The sequence below is a fragment of the Alligator sinensis genome, unplaced genomic scaffold (assembly GCF_000455745.1).
Source record: "Alligator sinensis unplaced genomic scaffold, ASM45574v1 scaffold1546_1, whole genome shotgun sequence".
Lineage (NCBI taxonomy): Eukaryota > Metazoa > Chordata > Crocodylia > Alligatoridae > Alligator > Alligator sinensis.
In genome coordinates this window covers 81459-99990 of record NW_005842689.1, presented here as the reverse complement: position 1 = coordinate 99990, position 18532 = coordinate 81459, and the positions used below count along the sequence as shown (strand labels likewise).

Genomic DNA, 18532 nt, shown 5'->3' with positions numbered 1-18532 from the left:
AGTTCAGGGGGAGATGGGAAAGAGGGGGCAGATGGGGTTCAGGGGGAGAAGGGAGAGGGGAGGCAGGTGGGGTTCAGGCACCAACTTTGAGTTGTTCGCACAGGACAGAACCAAGACCCAGAATGTTCATTGCATGTGTTGGGTAAGGGAGGTGCTGCCAGAGCCATTTTCAATGAATAATGGTTCAAGTTCAAATGAGTACTGTGGGTAAGGGATGCTAGTACTCATTAGGGTTTACTTGGCCTTTTAACAAGGGCCATCCTTTGAACTGCTCTCCTTGAACCAAAGGTCAGGTGTGCAGAGGGAATTCAAATCCCTTCCTTCTCCAGGCACAACATAGGATCTTCCCTTGTTACTGCTGAGATTGGGGAGATGGTGCCTAATAACCCTTGTCCTGGCCAGGACCATCATGCAGTCCAGGCAGTGGTAATGTCAGCCACTGGCCCTGATGGGGCACTACCTGGAGGACAATGACATTGATGTGGGTACTATGCTGGTTGTGATGCATGATGCAGAAGACAATGCTCTGGAGGCTGTGGCACTTTGGGCCTGCTACTGAGTGCCACTTTGAGGCTGGGCACTATTGGTGAGCACAGACTGGCGGGAGCAGCTCATGCTTCAAGCCTGGGATGTTGGCCAATGGCAACAGAATTTCAGGATGTCTCGGGGCACATTCATGGACCTTTTTGCCAAGTTGGCCACCGGCTCCAATTCCAGAACATGTGTTGTGCTCTGGCTTCCCCTTTCTGTCAAGCATCACAATAGCTGTGTGGAAGCTTACAAGCCCTGACACTTGCATTGTGGCCAACCAGTTTGGTTGGTGTGGGACAGGCAATAGCAACCATGGCCGTGCACAAGATGTGCAAAGCCATATTGCAAGAACTAAGATGTGCTCTGGTAGCCACAGGAGTAGGTTACCATATATCTGGGTTTTCCCAGACAAGTCCTCTTTTTGGGTCCTCCCATCTCCATGCAGACATTTTTTAAAAATATGAACAAATGCCCAGGAAATTGCTGGTACAATTGCATTTCCCAGCTTGCCCTAGTGGCCTGTGTGTTTACTAGGGATGAGTTTTCCATTTGTGGTAAAACACAGATTTTCCTCTCTAAAGGAAGAAACTGCAGCTTTCCCCTTGTATGTGGGCAGCCTTCCAGCCTGCAAAGAGCTGTTTGGGGTGATGGGAATTGAGGGGCACCATGCGTGTCTGTGTACACACATGCACATGGCTGGCATACCACCAGGCAGGGTGGTGGGAGCAGCCCTGGAAAGGGCCAGGGCTTGGGGACTGTCTTGGTGGCAGGGGTGACAGGAATGTATGTGGTAGGGGATGGCTGTGAGAGGGGGGTTGGTCCAGTGTCCTGCCAGCATTGGAGGTTGGTGACAAGGTGCTGGGGCTGCAGTAGGGCATGGGTGAGGTGCCTGCCCCTCCAGCAGAAGTGGGCAGGGAGGGCCTGTTGGGGGTGGTGAGAAGCCAGGATTACTGGGGCTGGTGCCTGTGCTTGCAGGGACGGGGTGCCTGGGAGGGACTATAGCCAAGCTGCTTGGTGGGGCACAGCCACAGGCCTCCCTTCTTGATTTCAGCCCACACAGGGGCTGGACTTGCTCTGCTGCCAACTGCACGAGCTGGAGCTGCCACAGCCTCTGCACTCAAGCCTGGTCAGAATGGGGTCAGCCTGGAGTCCCCTCCAGCAGAGCTGGGGGGAGCAGGGGGCTGTGGGTCAGGAATGAGGGGCACCAGCAGGGCTGGGGGGGGGCTGTGTCTTGGGAGTGAGAGACACTAGGGTGGGCAAGGGGCTGTGGGTTGGGACTGCAGGACACTGGCAGCACCAGGGGGCTGTGGGTTGGGAGTGAGGGGCACCTCACACCCCCTGCAACAGGTGTCCTCTTTTTTGCAACTGCAAATATGGTAACCTGACACGGGTCATTGCCAGGTTTGAGTTCCTAAACTATGTGGGGGGCTGTCAATGGAAACCATATCCCCATTCTGTGCCCCCCTCCCCCCCAAATGCCTTGGAGGTTATCAATCACAAGGGGTTCTAGTTGTTTATACTGCAGGAGTTGTGGCCTACTGGGGTCATTTCACCTACATCAGTGTCAGGTGGCTGGGACAGGTGGATGATGCCTGTGTGTTCAGGAATTCTGGTTTCCTAGAGATGATGAAGCAGGGGGAGTTTGCTGCCAGTGCTCATCCTCCAGGCCCCAGCAAACCCACTTCTCCCCTGACTCATGAAGCCATATGCTGGCTGGCTGGACACCAGGAAGGAGTACTTCAATTTCTGCCTGAGCAGCTGCTAGATAGGGATAGAATGCACTTTTGGGTGACTAAAGGTGCTCTGGAGGCCCCTGGGATCCACCTTGAACTCAGGCTGCAGAATGTTTCCAACTCTGTGGCTGCTGCCTGCACTCTGCGCAATGTACACAAGGCCAAGAGAGGGGTCTTCCCAGACAGCAGGTGGACTGGGACCTACATCCACTTTAGATGTCACCCCTGGAGAAACCACTCCCCGCTGAGTATTGGGGCCAGACCCACCATGCAGCCAATCTGATGAGGGAAGCTTTGGCCAACCATTTCTTGGGGGCAGTGTTCTGTGATGAAGGTGGTAGCAGCTGGAGAAAATTTTTTTGGGGGGGGGGCTTCAAACTCCCTGGCATTCTGTGGGAAGAGCACATAGCCCAATCTGACCAGTCGCATAGTTTCTTGCTTGCACTCATGAACTCTGCCTAATGCAAGGGGTCTACAGGCTGACTAAGAGAGGCACTACTGGATCTGGTAAACCATCTTTGAGGATCAAGGGGAAGCTTGGTGACAGTGACCATGAACTGATCACTTTCTCTGCCCAATGCAGGGCAAGCAGAGTTGAGGATTTCTATTTTACTGTGGGATTTGCCTGCCCTGCTAGACATCCATAAGTCCATGGGCCCAGATGGAATGCACCCAAGAGTCTTGAAGGAGCTAGCAGACATCATGGCACACCTTATGGCAAAGATATTTGAAAATTTGTGACACGCAGGTGAGGTTCTAGAAGACTGGAAAAGAGCCAATATGGTCCCAATTTTCAAGAAAGGAAGGAAAGAAGATCCAGGGAATTACAGGCCAATCAGTCTGATGTCCATCCCTGGAAAAATCTTGGAGAAAATCATCAAGGGATCCATCTGCAACAGGCACCACCATGGCTTTGTTACTGGCAGGTCTTGCCTGACCAGCTTGTCTCCTTCTATGACCAGGTGATGCATTACCTGGACAAGGAAGACTAAGTTGTCACGTATCTGGATTCCAAGAAACCCTTTGACTTAACCACGAAGACATCATGGGAGACTAAGGTTGGGAGCTGCAGCCTCAATCGTCTCATGGTCCGATGGCTGGGGAACTGGCTCCAGGGTCAGACCCAAAGAGTACTAGTTGATGGGAGTGAAACATGGTGCAAGGTGACCAGTGGTGTCCCCCAGGCTCAGTACTCAGGCCAGTACTCTTCAACATCTTCATTAATGATCTGGATTTGGGCATCAGATGCGGACTGGCAAAGTTCACGGATGACACTAAACTATGGGAGAAGGTAGTCACAATGGAAGACGGGCTGGGGATGCGAGCATGTCCAGGTCAGCCTGTAAGATGGGCAGACCAAAACCTGATGGCCTTCAACATAGAGAAGCGCAGGGTGCTCCACCTTGAGAGGAAGAACCAGCAGCATACTTATAGGCTCAGCAGTGCTACGCTCACTAGCATCAAGACCAAAAGAGACTTGGGGGTCTTGATTGACCACAAGATGAACATGAGCCACGAATGCAATGCCATGGCTGGCAAAACAAAGCAAACACTGGTATGCATCTACCAGTACATCTCAAGCAAAACCAGGGACATCATCTTCCTGCTTTACTCAGCCTTAGTGAGGCCTCAACTGGAGTACTGCATCAAGTTTTAGCCCCTCCACTTCAGGAGGGACGTGGATAAGCTTGTGAGTCCAAAGGAGAGCCACCCCTATGATCAAAGGCCAAGAGGGCAAGCCTTAAGAGAAGAGGTTGAGGGACATGGGACTCTTCAGCCTGGAGAAGAGAAGGTTCAGGGGGGACTTGGTGGCAGCCTACAAGTATATAAGGGGGTTGTGCATCAGGACCTGGGAGAACAGTTGCTCACCAAGGCTCCCCAAGGGATAACAAGGTCTAATGGCCACAAACTCCTAGAAGGCCAATTTAGACTGTACATAAGAAAAAAAAACTTCTTTACAGTCCAAGTGTCCATGGCCTGGAACAGACTCCCTCAGAGGTGGTGCAAGCACCTACTCTGGACTCATTCAAAAGGTGTTTGGATGTTTATCTTGCTGGGATCACTTGACCCCAGCAGACTTCCTGCCTATGGCAGGGGGGCTGGACTCAATTATCTTGCAAGGTCACTTCCAGCCCCTAATGTCTATAAAATCTCTTGTCTGGAAGATGTCCTCAGTGTGGTGGCCTGCTTTGAATTGTCAAAGCATGTCCTCCTGGCCCTAAGTGGCCAGGAGGTCAGCCATCTCCAGCTGGGTCTCTTGTACCAGCCCTTAGCAGACTTCTCTGCCTGGGTCCTGCCACTTGCCTCACTAGCAGGAATCCTGGTGTTCCCTATTTGAAAACTCCAAAATTTGATTAAAAAAATCACAAATTCACTCTTTAAAATACCCCAAAATACATGTTCTTCCACAATTAAAACAAAAGACAGAGAGACCAGTTGGGCAATGTTTTGCAATGCAACGTTAAAGCAATTTAGAAGCCTACCAGTGTCTCTATCATCATAATAAAATAAATTCTAAATATCTGTGTGTATTGATGTTTGCTTCTGGGTTTCTTATCAGTTAGAGCTCCCCAGGGCCCACATACCCACCCAGAGGGCCCCTGCCTCCCTGCAGGACTCTCATGCCCCCACGCACAATCCCAGTTCCCTCACAGGGGCCAAAGCCCCCTTGCACAGCCCACATAGCCACCCCCCCCACGGCCCGTAGTTCAGCAGCAGCACAGCCATTGGGGTGCTTGGGGCCTCCTGGCACAGCCCCCCAGGGTGGCATTGGGTAGTGTGGCTCAGTCCTGGCCACCTAGCACTGCCTGTGCCACATCATGTGGACCCAACCCAGCTTGGTGCAGTACTGTGTGCTTTCAGGCAGCTCCAAGCTGCTCAGGCAGTCACCTGGGGCCCTGCACCACTCATGTAGACCGTCTGTTGTGCCAGGCGGTCCACATGAGTGGTGCAACAGGTGGTGTGCAATTGGGTTGGGCCGGTTTGTTTGGACACACCCTGGTGGTAGCCTGCTTGAAGCAGCCAGACACTTGGTGGGAAACAGGTAGAAGGCAGGGGTGTGCCTGCAGCTCAAGCTGTTGGTAGCCCACTAGCCCACCCAGTCCCTATAGTACCACCCCCCCCCCACACACACACACCATCTGTGCTGTAATGTACTAGGAGAGCATCTGGTGCTGCCCTTGATGTCTTTTGAGGCCCTGGCAGTAGTGAGTACTTTCTCCTCAACCCACAAAGCAATGAGATCCACCACCTCAGTACAGGTCCAGTTTGTAGATTAGTTTTTGCTTTCCATGATCCTCTGGCTCATCTCCAGGGAAGTAGATAGCAAATAGGTAACAGGTGCTGCTGTTTGCAGAGGCGTTAAGCATGCAGCAACTTGATGAGGTAAATGTGAGGAGGATGTGCATGCTCACAGCAAGCAAGCTGCAAAGCTATTGGTGCTCAGAGCCCAGCAGCAAACTGAAAATGCCCAGGTGCTCAAAGCCATCAACCCTTAGAGGTGGGAGGGGATGTTGGCTTGCAATCCACACCACTCCCTGGGCAGTAGCATTCAGGAGGCTTGCAAGTTTGCCCAGGGAACAGAGGAATGGGAAAGGCTGGGCACAGAGCAACCTGGGATGATGGAGGAATGAAAGTAATATATATAATTGGCCCAGAGCATCCACACAAATCCCTGGAAGGACCTGGGCAAAACAAATCAAAGATAAACCTGTGCTGTAGTCACATAACTTAGTGGTTCAAAGAGGGTGCTTATGGCAGTTTTAACACACCTTAACCCAGGGATGGGCAAAATATGGCCCATGGCCTATCAACTGGCTGCATCCGGCCCCTGGCTGCCTCTGTGGTGCTCCATATGGGGATCACCTGTCCCACTCTTGAACACTGGTCCTCACCTACCCAAAGCCATATAGGGAGTTTTGGTGCTGTTGTAGGGGGAAGACGGAGGGAGGCTGACCTAGCCTGTCTGACCCATGACAGCTCATCAAAACTCCCTATATGGCCCTTGGGCCCAAATAATTGCCCACCCCTGCCTTAACTAATGACTGCTCTCATTTTAAGGGCTAGTATGTTAAGGTAACCTGTGCCAATGCCCCTACTCTTCTTTGAGAGAGGCAGTTACCAGACTCACTCAGGACATTTCAATGGGAGATGACACTCTTCCCCAAGCTATTGGGGAAGGGTTGCTTTCTAGTGTTTGAAGAACAGCTTTTTACCACCCAGAGTGTTGACACATTGCAGAAGTCAAGAAAGTGATGATATCCAACCTCCACCACGGAAAGATTCAACAGTTCTTTAGAACAGGGAATAAGTGTGCACATTGCCTAGTAAAATAGGGCACTGTTCCTAGATAATTGTACCTCATTTAAATAGTCACCCTAATCTTGAAATAAAACTTCTATAACAGCGTACTTGAAAAACCATTTTGAGTGGTTTCATCAAACTGCAAACTGTCATTACTGAACTTTGGAAACGTTTCTCAGAGTCCTCTACTTGATTTTTATTTTCAAATAGCAGCCTTTGTTTTCTTTAAGTATCCTAAATACTTGATTTGCAAGGACAACTGTAATGTGCTAGAGTGTTCCCTTTCAAACCAAATTAAGTTCCAGTCCACTTCTTTGCTCAAAACACATTTAAAGACTAGAGGGGCAAGGGTGTGTGTGGGTGACATATTTTATTTGACCAATTGCATAGTTTGGATGGACTTAGACAGAAGAAAACACTGTATTCAAAAACTTGTCTTTCCGAACCATGCAGTTTGTCCAATAAAGGATATCGCCCATAAAAATCCTTGCCTTTCACATATTTCCTGAACCATTATGGCAACAACACTGAAACTTTACAAGAACTTGCCTCTTAAAAACCGTAGAATAACAGCACACACTGTAGTGAATAGCGTGAAGCATTCTTTCCATTTGGAAAAGCTTTCCTTTATTACTCGCAGTTACATTAATTAGATGTTTTGATGATGTTTTAACCCCTTTGCAACACATTACTTACTATAAGTTGTCCAATAGTTTCCTGGGACATTTTAATTTTTAGTGAGACAGAGCTTACTGAATGGGCAGAAAGTCCTTACTATAGGAAAGTACAAGTGCCTATCCACAATACAAGTGGAAACAAAATTGGTTTCCTTATCATCAGAACAGCTTGTTCTTAAGGAGCAAATGCAAGACCTTATCACCTACTATATAAAGTGATGCATTCACCCTGGTTGTCTTGCAGTAAAGCACCTGAAAAAGATGGCAATGTTGTTACACAACAGTAATTTAAAAATGATCCACTAAATGCAAGACAACAGTTTTAATGAAACAGTTGTGTAGCTGTCTTCGTGCACTTCAGAGAAATATTTAAAAAAATCACTCACCTTCTACCTCAGGTTGTAGTTTGCTATTTAATTTCTATAAACTGAATGGGCCCAGGCAATTTCACAGTGTCCAACGGTATCCTAAAGCACAAAGGCCAAGGGCTGTTTGCTGCACAATGAGGGAAGCACTGTTGGAATGGTATCTCTATTAGAGATACCATTTTGGACTCTTGTATTTGTTCTTCTAACTTCTGTAATCAAACTTACAAAAAGTTATGCTCTAGCTGCAAAAGACTGGCCCTTTTATAGGTACATTTAACTGTTCAGATGGTGTTTACATATTACAAGATTCTCAGCAAGAACTGTTTTCTGATCCAACAGGCAACTCACATCAGAATTAAGCTGCTGAATTCTAATGCACAGGAGTTACCATTTCAGTTTTGGCAAAAACAGAACCAGACCTTCCCCTGACTGTACAGTATTAACTACTATAAGGCCAGCAGTGGACCTTTTCCTCTTTTTAAAATCAGCCAAATCATGTACAGGATGTGAATACAATTTATTATGTGCTTCTTACAGAAACCCAAATGAAAGAATTTGATACAAGCTGCTTTTAAAGGCAATTCAGAAAGTGTCTGTTATATTTTATCTTTGCTACCAGACAAAAACGCCTGTAATTCCACCTCCAGGTATGTGCGAATGAAATGCTGCTTGCTTTAGCCTAAGAAGAAAGAGGAAACAAGTATTGAAGGTTAAGAGTAACATGCTGGCTTTTTAAATCCCCATCACCCTTCTTGTGTAGTCTCAGAGTATCCAAGTACAACTGCCTTCAATAAGATCCTCCCCCCATTAAACAATAATTTGCAGATTGTGAGGAGAAATCCAAACTTTGTCTAAGCCAAAATGCTACTGAAACATTTGGCTCTTCAAAAGGATGTGAACATATATGCTGACAAGAGGAAGGCACATGTATAAGCTAAATCCAACCACCTTCTTCACAATAAACAGATTTCAACAAGACTGCATACAATGCAACTCCCACTGAACTGTTCATAAACAGTAATTAAACATTCCTCTAAGATCTTATGGGAAATGCTTAGTGAGATACAGAACTACTGCCTGACACAAACAACAGTAAAGGCAATCCTTAAAATTGTCTGGCATAAGTGTTTGCTATCTCTAGTAAGATTAAAGCACTGAAATTCCACAAGTCTCCCTACCATGTTCCCTCCTATGGTTACTAATGTAAAAGGGAAAGATGCACATTCAATGCAGCAAATGTGTTCCAAAGGTTCTACTTACTCTAAAAGCTATTAAATAAGTTTGGATTTTGCAGAAAACATTAGAGAGAAGAATCCAAAGTTTCCTGCCGGAACTCTAGAACAGGAGAGGAGTCTCCTGCGTTCGGTAGGGGCAACTACCTCTATCAGCAAGAACTCCAGAATAACCTTTTTAAGATACCCCAGTCCCCTTTTTCTGGTCATAAGAGCCAAATGGCATCACCCACAAGCTCCTCAGGAGTCATCTGTTTTCTTCCATCCGAGTCCTAGAACACCATTTATGTTGGTTTGTCCCATGGACTCCAATCAGGCTGGCTCACTGCCCAGGCACAGTGGAAAGGATTCAGAACCTACTGCTGAATTATGAAAAGCCTGACAAGATGTTTACTTAGATGCATTTTGATCCAAGCTGTTACCAGCACTGCACTCAATTTAGAGGCAGCTGGATCAAAATGAACCAATGTATTTGAAGGGGCAATAGTACATCCAGTCTCCATTGGTCATGAAGGTAAAATTTCCTACTTCATTACTAATAACAATCAGACAGATAGCTATCTGAAACAAGCAGGTGTTATGAATTTCACCTGTGCTGACTGGGGGGCCAGCTCAGGCACATTTCCGTTCTATCAGACCGCCAAGGATTGTTCCCACAAGCAACAAGTCAGTTTTGTTAAAGAATCAAGTCAAAAGCTTTCACAAGAGGGAGAAACTGTCTGGATGCTGAATTTCCCTTCTCTCTCCCTGAAGGCAGATAAAGACTTGGTTGGCTGGGATGCAGGAAAAAATGATCCCTTAAAACCTTGTAATACCCTCACTGAACTGCTTAACTGTTAACACCTATGGCTCTGTCTAGCAGTGTGGACCCAGCAACCTCCTTCCCTACCCCACTGCAGTGTCATGCCTCAGTGCTGTGTTTTCTGTCTTGGGTCCTGATCCAGCTCCCACTAATGGAAAGAATGAATCTAATGGTGAGGCTGCAGCTGGAGTACTGTGTCCAGTTTTGGGCTCCACAATTCAAAAAGGATGTGGAGAAACTTGAGAGAAGCCAGAGGAGAGCCACACGCATGATCAGAGGTCAGGAAAACAGACCTTATGAAGAGAGGCTAAGAGCTATGGGGCTCTTCAGCCTGGAAAAGCGCAGGCTCAGGGGTGAGCTGGTGGCCACTTATAAGTTTATCAGTGTTGCTCACCAGGATCTGGGGGAATGTCTGTTCACTAGAGCACCCCAAGGGATGACAAGGTTGAATGGTCACAAACTCCTCCAGGACCATTTCAGGCTGGACATAAGGGAGAACTTCTTTACTGTCCGAGCCCCCAAGGTTTTGAATAGACTGCCGCCGGAGGTGGTTCAAGCACCTACTCCGAGCGCCTTCAAGAGGCACTGGATGTTTATCTTGCTGGGATCCTATGATCCCTACTGACCTTCATGCCCCGGGCTGGACTCGATGATCTTGCAAGGTCCCTTCCAGCCCTAATGTCTATGAATCTATAATGAAAGCTGGACTGGGTCCTTGGAACTAAGTGTTTGAACACGGATGCCTGAAATGTTGATATCTAATGATATGCTTCAACTTCTTGTTTAGGATTGTTGGTTGTAGCTGTGTTGGCCTAGGGACATAGGCAATCAAGGTTCTTTGGGTAGATGTGATATCTTTTATTAGATGAACTAAATGTTGTTGTTTATAAATTCAGGTAACCAACTTTAGGCATTCTTCTTTGAGCATTCTGACATAAGCTTTAAGAGTGTGATGCTAATAATGCCAAGGTCACAGGTTTGATCCCTGGTTGGACTAGATCAGAGGTAGGCAACATTTTTTGGCCAGAGTGCCGAAAACCCCCCACAATGTCTACCTTGGAAGGTGCCGGAGTGCCGACATGCCATAGCCCGGAGCAGCTGTTTGCAGCCTCCCAGCTGCAGCCAGCCCACTAAGCCCAGTGGGGAGCAGCCTGGGCTCTGTGGCTGGCAGCAACTGCTTAGAGCCCAGGCTGGTGGTGGTGTGCCAAGCAAAATGGCCTTGTGCGCCATGCTTGGCACGCGTGCCGGGCGGGTTGCTGACCCCTGGACTACATGATTTCTTGAGGTCCCATCCAGCCTTACTTCTCCATGAAACTAATTTGTCTTAAACATGCAAAGCAGCATATAGAGGCATTGTGTTTTATATAAGCATGTAAATTAAGGGTCAACTTGTCCACCTTTGGAAAATGCAGGTATCACAAGGATGAGGGGATTTAGTACACTTACCTACCATGGGGTTGTGCCACTGTCACTGGGCATTTTTGTTTGGATATGAATTCAGGAACAATTCAATATATCTATGCTCTGGGAAGAAATTAAATAAAAGAAGTTTAGTTTATTAAGTTTCAACACCAAGATTACCTTATTTACCTGAATCCAAGATGATTTAGAATTTAAGACAACCCCCCACCCCAGTAGATTATATATATCCAAAATTGTAAAACTTGTTATAATTTTCCATGTAAATAATCTAATTATTCATCCCACCTCTCACTGCTGTGGCAGGGAAAGCAGTGATGGGGGTCCAGGGGCAAGACCCCTGCCTCTTGTCCCAATATGCCTGCACCTGCCCCTGCCTCCCACCCCTTCCTGTCCTGTCCCCCCCACCTCCTACAGCCTGCCCCGCTCACTGTATGCTGCAGCTTTACTCTTCTGGGGCAGTCAGCAGCAATACAGCCCTAGCTCAGCCCAGCTCACCAGGGTGAAGCAGCAGCAGCTCCCTACTGGGCAGAGTTGCTGCAGGGAAGGCCAGAGCAGAAGGTGAGGATGGGAGCAGGGGGAATGGAAGGGAGGCTTGCAGGTCCCATCCTTACCTCCAATTTCCCCTGCACTTCAACTACCATGTCCCCTCCCACAACCAAACAAGCTATTCCTGCCTGGGGCAGGCAGCTGCTGCTTGACCTGGGCTGGTTCTTGAATCCAAGACAAAGCTATTTTTCCTCTAGGCTGATTTGGTGGGGGAGGAGACGTCTTGAATTTGAGTGAAATAGATTATACAGAGTGCATGTAACCAGGCACAGAATCATAGAAAAACAGGGCTGCAAGGGACCTCAGGAGATCTAGTCCAACTTCCTGCTCAGGGCAAGACCACCCTTGTCTAAAACATCCTATCCAAATATAGTTTAGCACTGCAGGATAAAATATTTCAGCCTCTAGAAGTGGAAGAAATATGCTGTATCAGTAAACAGCCCAACACCAGACAAGTAGTTCCAGATTACTGGAGATGAAAGGTTAAAACAAAAAAAGCAGTGACATCCAACAGGCACAGAAGCATGAACTCTACTTACGCATGTGTGACCTGTCCTTGACCATAGCAGCAACCGCATCGTCATGGCTCTTAAAGTGAACATCTGCTTCTCCTGTAGCCTTCCCGCTGGAATTATATTCCATGGTAATCTTTACAGGTTTCAGAGGAGCAAGAAACTGAATGAAAACACAAATAGAAGATCAAATACATAGCCTGTTTGATGCTGATCAGGTAAAAGTCTTGAAGTCAAGAGGAACCAGTGGCAAGAACAAAGTGGCCTTTAACTCTCAAGCTTACTCTTTCAAACCTCATTTGAAAGTACTATTTGATAGTATTTGTTACTATTTGATAGTAACAAAATTTGAAACCACTTAATTCTATTTCACATGGGAACTTAAATCAGCCTACACAAAGAAAGATGGGTGATCATTTCATTATGATTTAAGTTCTTTAAGGAATAAAGCACTCGTGTTTATCTGTTGCCCCTAAAGAGTTCAAAGTTGGAATTCCATGCATCCCATCTCTATTTAAGTAAACTGTATTCTACGTTGTTCTTCTCCAGAAAACCATAAACATCCAGTAGCTATAGCTTTACACTGACAGGCTTTGGATACACTCTGAAACCAAGCGGATCTGGTAATAGTTGCAAAAGTTTGCTTTCTTTCCATCTTTCTTTCAGTGCACATCATTCACAAGAGTCATCTGCACAGAAGCTTCTGTAGAAGATTTGGTAAACAAGAAAACTGAGCCTCAGGCCAGCTTGCTTCCTGCTACTGTAAAGGCTGTTTTTACAGTTCTCCGTTAAGAAAATACACATATCTACGCACACAAGATAGTCCACCCAACCTTCCCACTCCAGGTCATCCTTGACATCTGTTCTTTATCTAACTGTGCACATTCCCCAACTGAAACTTTGCTCTAGTCCCCTCTTTGCCTCTGGAATTCCAACCACCTTTACCTTCCCCAACCCACTAACCTCTTGCTAAGAGAACTACTATGTCAGAAATAACTTAGCACCATCTCAGGACCCAGCCACAATTTAGAACAGATAGTTGTTTAGCATCAGAACAATGTCTGCTATCTTAGCACACCAATCTTGCTCAAGCCTTTGGGTTCTGCCCCAAAATAATTGTCAAATAATTTAATATACAGGATTAGCATATCTCAGCTATGGAAGAATTACTGGATTTATATCAGTAGCCTCAAGTGTGAAAAAGACTATGCATTTACCCAAACTCAATGTGAGAAATGCTCATTAAGCACACAGCACTTCCAGCAGTGCTGGAAGCTACAAAATTAACTAGCTTCTGTCACTTTCAAGGCCTCTTAAATTTTTAGGATACCAATAACTAATAAAAGCCTTAAAAATGAGGAGAGAGCAGCCAAGAAACAGAGATCTCCTGCCTTTTTCAAGACTTTTTAACAGCTACTTTTCCTTCATAGTTCCTGGTGCCCATTAGTATACAGTTAAATGGATTACAGTTAAGTTAAAGACAATAGGTCTGAAAGATGCTACGCACTTAATAGCTTATGCATGTAACTGGTAATGAGATAAGAAATGTTTGTTATTATGTAAGCAATAGGTGATGGGGACTGATGTGTTACGCTGTTAAGCAAATTAAACATTTATATAATATGCATATGCCTGGAACATGGCACACCCCCCAGTTTACCACAGGTCAAATTACTCGTAACACAGGGTGCCAGAGAAATTTAAGACTGAGACTTTCTTATCCAAAAAAGAACACATTAAAGATGTTCATGGTACACAACACGTCTTTACCCAAAGGAAAACGAAACAGAAAAACAAACACACACCAATAAACATGACATTCTACTTAAGGTATAGGGATTTCATTAGCTAGTGAATCTGTTCCACTCATCTTCCTCCAACCTGGGCTTGATTCCCGCTCACAGGTTCAAAACCCACCCATTTCTTGATTTTCCAACCTCACAGAACTGTTTTCAGGTACCACCCACTTAAGGCACAGACTAGCATTTTATTCCAGCGCTGAAAAATGTTGTGAGAATGGATGCATACAGGCAGTCCAGTCCCCTGGCTAGAGAGCAAAGTCACCTCAAAGACAAGCTCTCCAGCCAGGGGGCAATGCAGAACTGCTCCTTTGCTCCCTCTCACTGCCATGGCAGACAAGCTGTCTCCAGGTGATGTTACATGGACATCAGCTGAAGGCAGCTGAGAGGAAAAGCAGCACCTAGTTCTGGGCAGGGGCATGTTCCCTGCCCTCCATGCAGGCAAGTCACAGTTGCGCTCACTGTCCCACCTGCTGCCCTGGGACTATGATCACTTCCATCCTGCCTATATCTGATAGCCCCAGTTGCTGGTCTGGAACCAATGAGGGTCCCAAAGCAGCTTGACCAAGCCCAGGGTCTTGGGTTTGTATTAAGTTACTTCTAACCTAAACATTTGTTAGCGAGAAGTGAGCTGACTGGCAGGACCCAGAGGGTGATCCAGAACTGTGCAGAGAGCAGGAAGCAGATGTGCCCATTGCTGGAACTACCTGGAACTCCGTTCAAACCATGGAAAGATACCTGCACCCCAATTATCTAATTAGCAGGATGGGAGCATTCCCCTATGGCTTCACCTATCTTAAGGAAACCCCTGGTATAGAGCCAGCTCTGTTCAGTGCTGGGGGGCATTAGCACTGTTACCTGAACAGTCTGGAGACTCTCCCAGTATTCAAGCAGCAGCAGGCTCCTCGCAGGACTCCCTGACAGCTTGCCATTGAGAAGGCTAGCAGGGAGCCAGTGGCTCTACCTCCATCTCCCTTGGGGTGGGGGAAGGGAGGGAGAGTGGAAGACAATGGGATACTAAGTGCATTCCAGTACTGAGAGAAGCATACAGATATTCAAGCTAATGTAAGAGGCGAGATCTGCCTGGCTGAAAGTGCTTGCCTTTTTTTTTTTTTTTTTTTGCGCAGAGAAGCCACTTCTCCAACACGAATAAAAACCCTTGACTGACTGTCGCTACTTTCTTGTACCGGGAGAAAGGCTTTTTTCCCAGCACAAAGGTAACACCTATGCATAACCTTAGAAATGACACTGTGTTCTAAAGGCTGGAGTATTTAGAACAGTGGTTTAGCAATTCTCCATAAAGCCACACAATCTTATGGCTACATACGTTTATAATGTCTTGGGCACTAGCCTCGAATGGCAGGCCTCTCAGATGAACATAATGCAGTGATGAATAGGAATTCCCACTTTCCAAAGCATCCTCAGGCTTTTCACTTACTCCTCTGTAAGGTTCTGCAGAAGCAAACAAAAACAGTTACCTGTGTGCAGGCAAGCACATGAGAGGAAGCAACAGCATTTCAAAGAACAAAAGGTGAGAACTAACCATTCTCTCTCTCACTTTCAGAGGTTGTGTGTGGTCTTTGAGTCTTCCCCAATTCATTTTCTTCAAAGACCAGTTCAGATTCTTTTGTCCATTTAGTGACTGGATAAGAGGTCATCTTCTTCCTCCAGGGAGAGCCACTATGGGTTTGAATTTCACTCCTGTTGCTGGGAAATATTTCAATGTACCTAGATGTAAAAGGAAGAAAACAGACAATCTACCTTCATTCAGCTTAGAAAACACACTAGATTTTCAAAAAAAGGCTGTTGCCTTGAAGACTGCCACCATAGTTCCTATTGAATTTTGTTTTGGGGTGCTGGGTAAGTCTATTTTACAATTTACTGAACTGAAAAAGGTATCTGCAAGAACACACCCACATTGAAGACAGCCATTTTAAAGCTGAGTTTTCAACTGGACCAAGATATATTTAAGCAAACCTGCCTTAAAATGAGCCTTTTAAAGCACTAGGAACCACTTTACCTGCTGCATTTCAGAAGTGAATCCAAAATGATCACAGCAACTACACATACTAATGGAATGTTGCCAAACCCTGCAATTTGCTCTTTAATGTTTGTATGATGGTATTGTAGTCACTTTTAAAGTACCCGAAAGGTAAGGGACTTTTTTCCGTATAGTTTGTTGAAAATATTGGTACTAAAACGGAAAGCTACTAGGAAAAACATGGAAAGTTCTTAGAAAAATGTAATTTCATGACCTACAAGTAACAGGTATAGTTCCCAAGAGCTTAGGATGCATGATGAATCCAATGACTTAATTTATTAAAATCACAGGCTTGGTGATGCAATGAATTCATACCTCTAAATTTTCCTCCAGGTTTTGGGAGTCCTGGTTAGAGAACTGGACTGAAAATTGACTAGAAATAGTGAGGTTTTGCTACTGAACTTGATGTTTCATAAAGATTCAGAATCAAATTAAGCAGAGATGATGATGAAAGTGGCCCATCACCAAAACACCAGTACCCCTTACTCTCATTACTTCATAGACTCCCCTATCTAAACAGGACCCAAGCAGGTCTAGTAGCCCATCTTCTCAGTTTTATATCAAAGTTGTCATGTAATCTAAAGAGCTACATCCCAGGGCCAATTAAATGTAGGTAGAATCACTAATTTTACGAAAAGGGAGGTAACAAAAGGTCTACTAAGCCTCTTAGGAGATATAGCTCCTAGGGGACAAAGGAACCATGTTCTCTAAGGTAGATAAGCCAGAGAAGGGTTAAGAGATATTGAGAGTCAATGAGGAAGAGAGGGAAGCAAAAGAAGCATCCCATAGAATGGCTAGACAGGTCTTATATGCATTCAGACATGATATCAGCACTGTAGGAACACAGAAGGAAAACAAGTTAGTTCATTTCCTCCGTCTCAGAGGGAGAGGCATATTATATGTAAAGTATACAGATAACAAAAGCTAACAGATTTTTTTAATGAGAGATTGCTAATTAGAATTTTAAAAAAAGTTGGGATAAACAATACAAGAGAATAAGAATAGCAGAACAGCAAAACATGCACCCTGCCTAAGAAGAGGAGTACTTGAGAACGCAGTAGAAAACAGAATACTACTAGACCTTGAGACTTCTCTGGACTGGATGAAACCATAATCAATTAAAATATAGTTCAGGTCAATGGGAAGTTATAGGCATAAACATCAAAATGAAATGCAATATTAGAGAATGCTAATAAGACTTGACTTATATCAAGGAATGCGTAAAAAATTATTTTATATGATATGACAGACAATCTCACTATGGTGAAGTTGCGCTGAATACACACAGCTACAGATTCTCCATTGTGCATAAAACAAACTGGGAGGAGGACAAAGGACAAAGATGCTAGAAACTTTAGAAAGCATTTTTTATGGAGGAAATAAGAATGCAAATGCTGGAATATATAATCCAAAATGTGTCAGAAAAAGAGTTAATGGCAGCCTCAGACCTCAAATAAGCCTCACAGGTACACCTGGAGGCATGGCTGGGTAATTTGGTTACCAGTGAACACCTGCACAAGAGACAGGTACGTGTTCTTCAAAACGGGGCTAGACAAGCTCAACAAGTGGAGAATCCTGAGCAGGGAAGGAATATGGTCTGGGAATGGAGCTAGTTCTACAGCTGAGCTCCAGACAAGGCCTGGGAAGGCAGCCTTTCAAGTTGGCATTCTCAAAAACACAAATGAGAAGCTAGAAACATCCCTGAGAGACAAGACACTCAAACCTAACTTTACATTTAGACTCTTGAGGGTTTATCTCCAGTGCACATTGGGGGACCTCCAAGAGGGAAATGGGATTTGGTTTTGAGGACCAATCCTACTAAGGATATTTCATTTTGAAGTTGAAGGCCACTCCACCTGATGCAGGAAGTACATGGTCCCACTAGGGGGAATGCCTTACTGGACCTGGTATTGGCAGTGGTCACCTGGGGACAGTGACCACCAAATAATAGAATTCGCCATAAGGCGCAGAGTGGGAAAGGTAACTAGTAGGGTGGAAGTGCTAGACTTTAGGAAGGCTGACTTCAGCAAGCTCAAGCGTTTGGTCAATGATGCACTTCAGGGTAAGAGATTTGGTGAGATGGGAGTCCAGGAAGGGTGGCTGTGCCTTAAGGAAGTGATCCTTTGGACACAGAGGGAGATGATCCTGATAAGGGGCAAAGGGGCCAAGAGGCTTCCTTGGCTGACCAGAGAAATCCAGAGCAGCCTAAGGGCAAAAAGGGGGGCATATAAGCAGTGGAAACAGGGAGAGATTACTAAAGAGGAGTATACCTCCTCAGCTCGCAGTTGTAGGGAGGCAAAGGCCAAAGCTACCATGGAGCTGAGGATGGCATTCCAAGTTAAGGATAACAAAAAATTGTTTTTCAGCTATATAGGGAGTAAAAGGCAGGCCCAGGGCAGTATAGGACCACTACTGAATGGGCAGAAGCAATTGGTGACAGACAGGGGGTACAAGGCTGAACTCCTCAATGAGTTCTTTGCCTCAGTGTTCCTAAATGAGGGGCAAGACAAGTCTCACAATGGGATTGTAAAGAGGCAACAGCAGGGCACCAGACTACCAAGCGTTGA

At 45.8% G+C, this 18532-nt stretch overlaps 1 protein-coding gene across 6 annotated transcripts in view; it reads right to left on the bottom strand.

The window, feature by feature from the left end:
- The window catches only part of GRSF1 (G-rich RNA sequence binding factor 1), a 48237-nt gene that overhangs the window by 17751 nt on the left and 11954 nt on the right, over positions 1-18532 (bottom strand). For 2 of the 6 annotated variants that reach the window (XM_025215955.1, XM_025215954.1), the window contains exons 6-9: positions 15468-15652; positions 15252-15376; positions 12153-12288; positions 11092-11169 (exon numbers count right to left, since the gene is read on the bottom strand). In XM_025215955.1, the coding sequence (XP_025071740.1) occupies positions 11114-11169; positions 12153-12288; positions 15252-15376; positions 15468-15652 (502 nt within the window). In that variant the 3' untranslated portion in view covers positions 11092-11113. Of the gene's footprint in view, positions 1-8111; positions 8291-11091; positions 11170-12152; positions 12289-15251; positions 15377-15467; positions 15653-18532 lie in introns of those variants that run through there. The other 4 variants (XM_025215957.1, XM_025215952.1, XM_025215951.1 and 1 more) reach the window with 4 other exon arrangements.